Source organism: Cuculus canorus, chromosome 11, assembly GCF_017976375.1.
Source record: "Cuculus canorus isolate bCucCan1 chromosome 11, bCucCan1.pri, whole genome shotgun sequence".
Lineage (NCBI taxonomy): Eukaryota > Metazoa > Chordata > Aves > Cuculiformes > Cuculidae > Cuculus > Cuculus canorus.
This window is the reverse complement of record NC_071411.1, coordinates 6,010,928-6,021,883: the sequence shown is the minus strand read 5'-3', so window position 1 is coordinate 6,021,883 and position 10,956 is coordinate 6,010,928. Positions and strand designations below refer to the sequence as shown.

Sequence of the window (10,956 nt, the reverse complement as noted above, 5' to 3'; positions counted from 1 at the left end):
TACGTTCATACTAGTCCAGTTTAAGACATTTTTATTCTTCTGCTTGTTACACTTAAGTGTTTAAGAAAATACAGGATCCCTTTTGACATTCATACATTTTTACAGGGGAAAACCAGGTTTCTCTACGAGGATGGTTATTAAGCTTGGGCATTCCCAGGCTGACTCCAGGAGGTCTTCATCCCCCTTGGTGGCAAGGCCAATCCCTCCGTTCCCAAGCATCACTGCTCCAGTGCCCAGAGTCCAGGCCTGCAGAACAGAGCTTGTGTCATCGCCTCAAGCTAGGAAAAAAACACCGTGCCCAGTGTTTCCAGTTCTGATTTCTGATAGCTCCTACACTGGATACAGCAAAGGAAGAGCTGGGGACAGGGAGTGACCAGACTGCGCACAGGAATATCTAAGAGACCCACATTAGTGTGTGACTATCTGTAGCAGGGAAAGAAATTAATCCCATTTGCTAGAAACCTAGAGGAAATATAAATAAGGGTTCCCCACACTCGTGCATAGTCACAAACAGCTACTGGACACCAGGCTCACGCTGCCTCTGAGCGCTGCCACATGAAGAGGGAGGGCAGCGAGGCAGAGCTACTATGAAGCTCAAGGCAAGAAATCCACACGCTTCACAAACAGAGCGCGCCTGCCGATGCGCAGCCCCAGACAATGCTGTGAGAGAGATGGCAAGCAGCAGCTTTCACCTGGCAGGACACATCTATGCACTGTGTCCACGCCAAAGGCTTTCTAAGGGCAGCATCACCCACGTGGCTGCTGCTTCTAGGCTGCCACGGTGTGCAAGAAGTTCAGATTTAAACGTCACTATAGAAAGCAGATTGAAAAAAGCAGCTGCTGGAGTAAGACCTCTATGACCCTAAGCGGGCTGCTACCCAGGGGCAAAGCTGAGAGCCAGGAGGGTGTGAAAGGCTCACTAGACCAGGCGTTAGACAGCGAGCGAGCTACCTCCCCATGGCAGGGCTGCAGCACATTGGCACTAGCAGCAGGAAACAAAACAGATGTTACAAAAGCTTCTTCCAAGCACCAGCGGACTCCACTTGGTCACTGCAGGGAGAGAGATGCACATGGAAAAGAAGTGATACTCTAAGGCAAAGGCCTTTCTCTTCTGGACCTTGGGACACCAGTGCAGCTAAACACCACCCCGACCCCGGCTGCTAAGTCCCTCACCAGCTCTCTGCCCTTCCCGCTAACACCAGCTGCCTAAATACCTCCTGCCCAAGTCTTGCAGGCAAACCACGCGCCAGTGCCCACCTCGCTCTGACTTCCCCCGAGCACCAGGCCCCAGGGGCACCCTCTGCCCTTTCCGCCACTGGCGTCTCTAAAGGGCCGGTGAACACTGTCCCAACCTTAGGCCTCGCACAGAGGGATATAAGGTATGAGCTCTACTGGAAAGGAATGGGGAGAAAGTGTCAACAAGAGACATCATTGATCCAAGTGGTTCAAACTCCAGTTCAAGCCAAGGGGCGGTTAGCTGGTACCAGGAGAGATTTCTGGGAATTCCTTATAAATCTCCAAGATGATCAGTTTGTCCATCTGGCACTGCTGGTCCTCCTCCTCCTCCCCCAGGATGCGCTGTAAGATGCCCTGCAGGTCGGAGAGGCGGTGCTGGTGCTGCAGATAGGGCGTGGAGCGGATGATGGCGTGCATCAGAGACAGATACTCCATCCTTAGCTGCCAAGTGGGAGGGGAGACAAAACACAGAGCACAATGAAAGATTTAAAGTGAGATAAACAAGCATGCCAGCCTCCATTACAGCATCAGCGCAGGAACAGCTGCTGCTGCGCTACCAGCCAGAAAGCAACTCCAGAGGCAACTGCTTTTCCTTAAGGCTCATTAGTAGCTATGGAAAACTCTGCTTATCCCACAGCAACCCAGAGCTGCTCCTCAAATATGCACACATCCTCTGCCTCTTTCAATACCAAAACAGAGATTCCTCCTGCCTCTACTACTCACAGAGGGTCCCCGTTCCCTGAGGTCCCAGGACAGAATGCTGCAGACCATCAGAAGCCTGGCAGATCTTTCTTCAAACATGCCTTTCTATTGCTGTGTGCTGAGCAGGATGAACACCCCCTTCGTCCTCAGCCTCAAAAGTTGATTTTAGCACCCATAAATGCTGTGCCAACCCCAAGACTGCACTCCTGCCTTTGCTTTGGGACTGTGCTCCATTTCCCAGTGCCTCCCCAGTTCTGTGAGCACCTTGTCTCCTGGGGAGAGATCAGCAATCTGCCGCACCAGGATGTCTATCAGGACCATCATGTCCGTGTGGTAGAAGATGCTGGCCGTATCCTTGCTGGCAAAGATGTCCTGCAGAAACTTTAGCACTGAGTGTGGCGGCTGAGGCTGATGCTTGAAGATACAAACTGGATCATCTGGGGGAGGCAGAAAGACTGTGCTGAGCCACACACCCACCGTTGCCCAGCTCCTCCATCTTCAGTGCACATCCCTGTGTTAGACCCTAAATGCTTTGGAGAGGGCGCTGCCCCTGGCCTCGGCCAGCTTTTGTGCTGGCAGACCTTAGTGCCTTGCACAAAGCTGCATAACCAGGATGGCAGCTCTGCAGGGTACCAAGCAGAGACCAAACTCATTAGCATCAGCATTAATCACTGTTTATGTTTCACCTACCATCTCAGGTGAAAGCCTATTAGTGCATCTAGTGCTCTGTTTTTTTGCTCAACAGCCACTCATTTTCTCCCTGGATGATTAAGTTTGGTTCAATGACCACAGCGAAAAGCCCACCAGAGCCCGTACCAGAAATGAGCTTTCACCACAGAGGCCAAGCCAGTACCATCCCGAAGCAGGAAAAGAAAGACCTTCCAGTTTAAATGATCCTTTTCTCTTCCAATATGCATCCCTGCAGACCCCAAGAGGGGATCTGGGATGCTGCAGTCTCCTGGCACCCAGCAGTTGTCAGGAAGGCAGGCACAAGCATCTTCATTAGGTTGTAGCCCCTCTCTTTCTTCTCACAATCCTCTCAGTAAGGTCATCCCTGCAGGGAATCTGGCAGGGAAAGGGCTTAACAAAGGCTTTGGGTTGAGGCCAGACAGAAGAGCACTGAGATGCTGGCTGCCCTCAAGCTGATATAGTGTGGAGACAATGATTTAACCATCCCAAAGAGAACCAAAACCAGAGTAAGATGAGCTGCAAGCATCACAAGATGAGTTATTTACCAGCAAATCAACAAAACGAATCTCAGGCAAAGCCCCTGTGCTCCAGAAGGCATTAGAAAGCACAATAGTGGCATGCAGAGCAGGCAGAAATACCTGGCACCACTCTTCCTGTGGAGATCTCCAGCTTTCTAGCAATCTGCTTTGCAAAAGCTCTACACGTAAAGTGGATTTTACTCTATGCCTGGAGCAGACACAAAGCTAACCCTCTGCCAGTGATTCGGAAATGGGAAGTTCCCCTCTAAGCAGCATTTTGGAAGGCAAGATCTCCCTCTGGATCTGTCCCCCAGGGCCGATGACTGCCAGCATGGGCAGAGGCTTGTGTATTAGTGCTGATGGAGCCCTGTTTGTCCAAGGACAGAAGTGACCCAAAGCCAGTTTTTCTTCCAAGCAAGAGCTTGCCTACATTGCAGTCAGCCACATCCCGAGATGGGGCTGATCTGACCCAGAGGGATGAGGGGACCAGTTTGCAATGGAAATGCTGGCCCAGAGGCCTCTCCTCTCTCCCGAGATGCCATCACCATCGCTCTATTCTTTATGCAGCTCCATCCTCAGCAATGCAGCCCACCACCCTCAGAAGCTCACCAGGAAGCAGCATGTCCTGCCTGAGCCAACAGCTCCTCAGCTACCTGCATCTCTAACACATCCCACATCCCACCCCTTAATGAGCACCAGGCTTGCGTCCCTTAGACACCCCCTGCCAGGCATGAAATAGTGCCACAAACACTCACCTCCCCTGTTCAGCAGCAGTAGCAGCTTTTCTGTGAAAGTCTTGACATTCGAGTGCTTGCTTATTGTAGTCATGATCACACTGTGTTCTGGAACTAAGGAAGAAACCTGTTCAGCACATCCCTTTGCTTCCTGAAGACCATGGTAATAAAAAAAGTGTAGTGGAGGACTCTATTTCGCATCAGTGCCCTGGGGAGCTTTGGCGAGCCACATTCTATCAGGGCTATGAAAAGTTTCAGCCCCACAGAGTAGGTGGGGCAGGGAGAAGAAAGGTGAAAGAAATCTGGAAACAGTGCAGGAAACACTTGCGACTTTGTGCGTTCTGATTCATTTGTGGGCTTTAGTCCACCCAGCCAAGTACTGGGAAATACCTTCCAAAGAAGAGTTTTTGAACTACTACTGCACCACTGAGCTCTACAATAGATGAATGTTACAGACAGAGGGATCAAAATTCAACGCACTAATAAGCAACCTGTACATCATTTAATGTGTTTTTAGCATCAGAGAACACGTCTCTGCTCTCGGCTACACCCCAGGTGGGCAACACCCCCCCAGAAACCTACTGCTCATCATGCATTATTGCCTAATTACTGCAGCCAGGAAGTATATGGGTAACTGTAAGAAGGGGTAATGAATGAAAGCAGCAGAGACCATACTTAATCAGTCTCTGTGCAATCAACTTTCACATGAAATTAGAAACTTTCACATAAATTTTAATGAAGTGCAACTCAAAATAATAGGTAAATTATTGGACATGTCCTTGCTGCTTTATCCTCCCCTCTCTCCACAAAGCCAAGGATAAAGCCATGAAGCAGAACAAGAGAAAGTAATTCACTAAAGACAATGGGAACACCAGGAGACTTTGGGTTGAGGAGTGGCCTTAGTAGGACCTGGAACTACTCTCCTTCTTCCAAAAACAGACTCCAAAACTCGTAGTCAGTGAGAGGGCAAATCCCCTTCTCTCAGGACCAGATGTGCTGTCTGTTCTCATGGAGCTCAGCAGGGGAGGGAAGACAGAAAACGAGGGTGCTCAGGAGAGAGCGCAGCTCAGGCCAACAGTGAATGGCTCCAACACAGAGACACTGAATGAGCTTCAAGCGGTGCAGCTAGGTAAACAGGAGGTTTGTCAGGACCTACAGAAAGCAGAGGACTTTTTCTGAACTGGTTTCAAGAAATGCCCACTGAAGCATTTTCTCTCCCAAATCAGCTGTGCCTATGAGTTAACCCTACTCACGTTCTGCAAGAGCAGCTCAGCAACTGCTTTGAACCAGACAGTGGAAGCAGAGAAAGAAATCCGCTGGGCTTCACAGAGCCACTGTGCCCCAGAGGGGTGGTTGAAGATGGGCTCTCAGATGATTTTTTCCCTCTAGGGTTTTACGCAACGTTTAAACACATTGTATTGCCAGAGACTAGTGGAGCTGGAGAGGTTATCACAGCACAATGAAGACCTGGTGAGATCCTCCCTCCCCGTTCTTCATGTCTTCACTGCTCCAGACCATTGAAATCCTGCCAAGGCAGAGCAGCATCAAACCAACCTGGGATGTGGAGATTGAAGGCCAGAAGGACATTGACAAATAAGTCAGGCAGCTGGTCGGTGGTGTCCGAGGGCAGCCCGTCCTCAATCACATCCAGCAGGAACTGCACAAACTGAGAGTTGAGATGTTCTGTGCAAGGAGAAAGAGGGCCGTTTATAGCACAGTGAAAACAAGCCAAGCAACAAGGGACCATGCAAGCCACTTCTCCATGCTTTTATGCTTAAAAACCATTAGTGGAGTGCCAGCATCAGCCTTCAGGGAATCGGCAACTCTGCAAGTGGACTACACAGACCACTGAAGTGTCTTTGTGAGACAGACAAGCAGCTCAGAGAACTATCCACAGTGCAGGGGAAAGCTGAAAGCTGGTCCCCCCTGGCAATGTTTTGGAGTAAATAAAACACTAAATCCTGCTCTAGCTGTTGTTCCAACACCACTGCTGCCAATGAAGGCATCAGGTAGAAAGAGATTTGTATTCTTGACCACTGGCTTAATCCATCTATTATAAAAAAAGTAATCATCCAGATCATTAGTAATAACCCATTTTTCAATTTAGCTATTAGGAAAGCTCAAGAGCTCATGCAAATAAGTCCACCTGCAGGAACTAATTGCCAGGGTTACACAAGAAGAGAAAAGCAGGAGGTGTGGAAGCTCATTCTACAGTCTCTACTGCACTGGCTTAATCTGTGTATGTGTTTACCAGGGTGTTAAGGTGAAGCTGCTGAGGAGATGCTTATAACAATCGCTACTGCATTTCCAAGAAAACTGAGCCCAGAGTCTCCCAAAGATGGGAAATACAATGTGGCCAGGAGAAGAAGCAGGCAGTCCTTTCTGGTTGGACTAAAGGACAAAGAGGCCACATTACGCAGCTGACAGCTTTAGTGGGCGTTCGCAGAGTCATCTGGGCTCTCAGCCTCATCAGCAGACAGAACGTCTCCAAGGCAAGTAAGAGCTGTGTGCTTTCACGAAGGGCAGAGGCAAAACAAAATGCAGCTTAGTCATAGTGTGAAAGGCAAATCCACATCTTTTACAGCTTTTTCAACCCTCCACTGCTCCAGCCCAGATCTGTGATGCTCTCTCCAGAAATCTGGCGTCTCAGCCCAGTGTTTAAGCAGCTAGGCTCCACTGGCAAAGAGTAGATCCTACTCTTGCCCTACTCGTGCTAGGCTTTCCCCTAGCTGTCCCCACCTTGGCCACCAGGATAAGTCCCTTCTGTGACTGCTGGCATGCCCTAGATGTCCCAATTTCATGTCTGCTGTCCTGTCAAGCCATAAGCACAAGCTGCTCTTACCATAATGATGATATGGCAGGGGCTCCCCCATGGAGAACATCATTGCCAGCACCAGTGCAGAGTAGCACATCTTTTGATGATCTGCAAGATAAAGGTCCTGCCATTAGGTCTTCTGAGTATGTGCACACTTCCCCAACTGCAGCTGTGAAGTCATGCATTTAATACACACAATTTTACACCGATAAGGCTGTTCCTCATTCCTGTATTTACTGAGCTATAAGGGTGTTTTTCCCCGTTTAAGCACACCACACGCCTCTGTGCCATGCATTTCCAAAGCAATTTAAAAATAATCACAAGAATTCTTGATTTTTTTCCCCCTCCACTTAAAAGGATCTGGGCAAACTTGATCTGAATAATTAAAAGCCTCCCCTGCACAGTCCCAGGACACATCCCGTAGTTATATAATTACTGAACCCAGAAAAAGCATCCATCTGGCCACCTTGAGATACCGCCTGTTCCAACCAACACCACCCCCGGACAGTGATTCTTCTTGTTACCATCTCTGCACTGCTCTACTTTCGCTACGTCAGCTCTGCCTGGAGGTATAAAAGGTCTCTGGGGAGACCAGATCACTGCTTATGACTCGGGCTGTGCATCTGCCCACCTCCCAGGCCACACGTGTCTCCAGCATTAATCCATCCCACAGCCTGCTAGTCCAACACAATTTTTGCTGGCAACAGCTCTAAGTGAATACTCCACAGAACCACAGCCAGTGCCTTTCCTGAATTTTAATTAATGGATACACCACAGCGGGTATTTGCAGATGGAAAAGAAAAAAAAAAAAAAGTCATGGAATAGGATCTATGTCATAATAAAATGTAGTCTGCATCCAGTTCAGCGAGTCTGAAGACAATAGGAAAAGGAATATTATTTTTAAAAAGTAGGTGACCATAATGGCAAAATAAAGTTCACCTGCCAGAAAGAGCTTGAGGGTATTTATTATAAGAAAATGGAGGGTCTATTTATAAAAAAATGACCCAAACTACTTTTCATTAGAGGAGGAAGCCCCTTCAATGTATGACGCTTCTCTCAACAGTCCTGCTTCCCTGGACAATACATGCTGGATCCAGCTCTACCTCCAACCCTTTAAGATATCTCACTTCTCTATGCACAAATCGATCCACCTCTAAGCACGTGCACCCTGCAGTTTGGTTTTACTGCACAAGCTGACGCTTGTGCTGTCACCAGATACTCCTGGACTTGGCCAAAGGACTTGAAACATTTGGCAGCTCTTGGATTTACTCTTAGCATTGGGGGAAGATGCTGGAGAATCATTCAAGCCTTGTGCCCTTGGAAAGTCAGCTCTGTGAGCAAAGCCTCTGTAAACAAAGAGTGTGCAGACGTGGTCAGGACTCCACAAGACGCCTGAGTTTTCAAACAGCAAATACTTTGAGTAAAAATAGATCACTGGGGGCTTAACCAGAGATACTACAGCATTAACAAGATTAAGAATTTGTAGGAGAGCACTCTAGGCCATGTGGCAGCAAAGGAAAGCTAGAAACTGGCGTTTACTCTTGGTAAATGAAGAGTGAGGATATTCAATGGCTTAAATATAATTCATACTTATATTAGAAGCTCTCAGCTATAAGGTGTCAGTGATGCTAAAGCTCACTGCAACAGAAAAGGAGTCTGACAAACTGTTCTCCCCATGATTTTTTCATTCTTTCCTCCGCAGCTTCAGGAGTTGGGTATCAGAGGCAGGATCCTGCTGCAGGCAGACACCGGGACCTGCTGTTCCCATGTTTCTAGTTAAAGCTTTCAGGAACAAAATATTTTCTCTCATCACATCAGGAGCAATGAAATAATGGCCTGAGAACCAGAAGCCAGTGAGAAACACGTGGTTTTAGCAAATATAGAGAAAGAGATTAATTAGAGATGGGGGGGTAGTTTTACACATCCTTGGCTCATCTGCCATGAACTGACGTCCATTCATCTTGGCTGACAGCAGACTCCACTACTAGGTGGCAAATCCTGTCGGATTTGCCAACGGTCGCTGAATTAAAGCATTCTGAAACCAGTCAGAAAGCTGAGCTCAGTGAAAATCCAGATTAACCCAGTGCACTTGCTCAGCACAAACTCTACAAGTTTTTGGAGTATCCCAGCTGCAGCCAGATTTACCCAAGACTCACCATGCCAGGCAAAGCACAGCTGGTTTTTTTCCTTGCAAAGCAGCACCAGTGGCCACAAGAAAGTAAATAGCATTAATACAACTCTCCTGAAGCACAGGGACTCTGCTGAAGACAGAAGGATAAGCTTCACTCAAGTGGCTGTGAAGGGCAGGAAATGTGTGACTGCCTGGTCACCAGCCTGCATTTCTGAGGCCTGCTGAGGTACTGGTGAGAAAGCTGCCGTTACGTATGAAAGATATTTCTCAAAGGCCCTCAAAGACCTTGCTTCCAGCCTTTAAACACAGCAGTGCAAAACCTGGGCAGTAGGAGCAGACAGAACTGTCTGTAACTCAAGTAAAAATTGCCCAGCAGCCGATTTGCACGTATACGGAGCTGCAATAGGGGAGAAAGTCACGATTACAGACTGGATTATCCCTGTCTATTTTCTTTGGAATTGTTCTGGCTAATTCTGCCTTGCTGTGGCTTATTATAATCTCTTCTACCACTGGAAGATGCGCAGGCCAGCCGCAGCAGAGGGAAGTGGCTGTCCAGAAGCAATAAGACCCAAGCATCTGGCAGAAGAACTGGCCAGCAGCCAACACGCCTGCCTCAGCCCCAGGGTGAAGTGCCTTCTCATCAAAGGCACCCAGCATCCCCCTACAAAGCTTCTGCCTCGGCTGCCCTTCAGTAACAAGCCAGGAGGGATCCCACAGGGCTGCTGCAGCCAGCTCAACGCTCCCCAGTTGCTTAACGCTGGCACCGATTGCTCTGGCCCCCGCCATCCGCAGAAGGGATTAGCTATTCCACGGTATGTCACGGATCCGCTATTCTCCAGATTTCAGTACCAAAATAAGCTCAAGTCATTCTAGGATTCAAGGTCATGTTTTCACACAAGTTACTGCTTGCCATTTGCTGGCAGGACATGGAGCAATGAGCACAGAACGGCAGGAGGGAACTACTAATGCCCTAAAACACCTCTGAAGGACAGACACTTTTGGGTCAAGGATGGTTACTTCCCTGCAGCCCTGCTGACAAGGCCAAGAGGACTAGATGGTGCAGAGATGACATCTGAGCAAGTGCCAGCCATTGGCTTAGCACAAGGAAGGCAGCTCAGGATCAGGACACCGATTTGGGAGGCTCCTGTAACCAACGGTGGAAAAAGCCTCTCACCTTGAGATGGAGATAAGGAAAGAAGAGATGCTGCAGAGCTGCAGATTGGCAATTTGGAGGACACAGCAGAACTGCTTTTCAGCCACTTCCACTGCAATGCTTTTCAGGTGCCCAAACCAGAGCTAGGACTTGCCGGGAGACAGGCCCGCTTCAACCAAAAGTGCTGCGTGGTGATCAGCAAATGTGTGCAGAAGTCACCTAGTCAGAGCTCGATGCTCCATCATATCAAGACGCTGAGTTAACTGTGCTATCTGGGATGACACAGCCCCTGGCGAAACAGCAAGACTGCAACCAGGCAAGGAGTAACAAGGGCGACCAGCCCACCCTGCCTGCACGAAGGCAGCTCTGGGAACAGAGCAGGAGCCTAAAGTCTGTTTGGTCACAGTGCAGAAGATGTTCACCTGGAGACAATCTTTATGAATTAGTGATGGATGCACGATAAATTTTATTTTTGGCAGCACAAAAATTAGGAGTAACGTTGCCATAGAAGCACAGTCATAGTCTCATAATCAAGCATTATTTGCTTCTTGGGCAGTAAAACCTCTGCCTAGAGAAGAAGCTTCTCATGTATAACTAGATAAGACACCACCAGTGTGATAAGTTCACTGTGTAGAATTGATAAGCAGCGGCAGCACAAAGGGAAAGTGTAACTATCACAGGCTAATAATGATCTCAGTTTCTCTCCACACCACCAGTGCTTTGCCCTGAGCTGAAACACTGTTCTTCAGGCACTCCAAACCTTTGAAATGCCCACATTTCAAAGCACCTAAGCCAAAACAAACCATCTCCAAGAAGTGATGTAGGTCATTAATGGCACACTCAAGAGCTAGAGGGCCTTGCACCACTGGACTGAAACATCCCCTCCTGTGCATTCTCTACTTACAGCTGTAATAACCTGAATAACTTTAAAAAGAGACACCATTCTCCCCAGAGCACTGGGCACATAGAGCACTCAG

At 48.5% G+C, this 10,956-nt stretch overlaps 1 protein-coding gene across 1 annotated transcript in view; it reads right to left on the bottom strand.

Annotated features, from left to right (window-relative positions):
- The window catches only part of NCKIPSD (NCK interacting protein with SH3 domain), a 48,288-nt gene continuing 37,332 nt past the window's right edge, over positions 1–10,956 (bottom strand). Inside the window, exons 9-13 of the mRNA XM_054076318.1 lie at positions 6,723–6,803; positions 5,435–5,563; positions 3,902–3,994; positions 2,203–2,375; positions 1–1,677 (exon numbers count right to left, since the gene is read on the bottom strand). Coding sequence (XP_053932293.1) covers positions 1,474–1,677; positions 2,203–2,375; positions 3,902–3,994; positions 5,435–5,563; positions 6,723–6,803 — 680 coding nt within the window. The 3' untranslated portion in view covers positions 1–1,473. The remainder of the gene's footprint in view (positions 1,678–2,202; positions 2,376–3,901; positions 3,995–5,434; positions 5,564–6,722; positions 6,804–10,956) is intronic.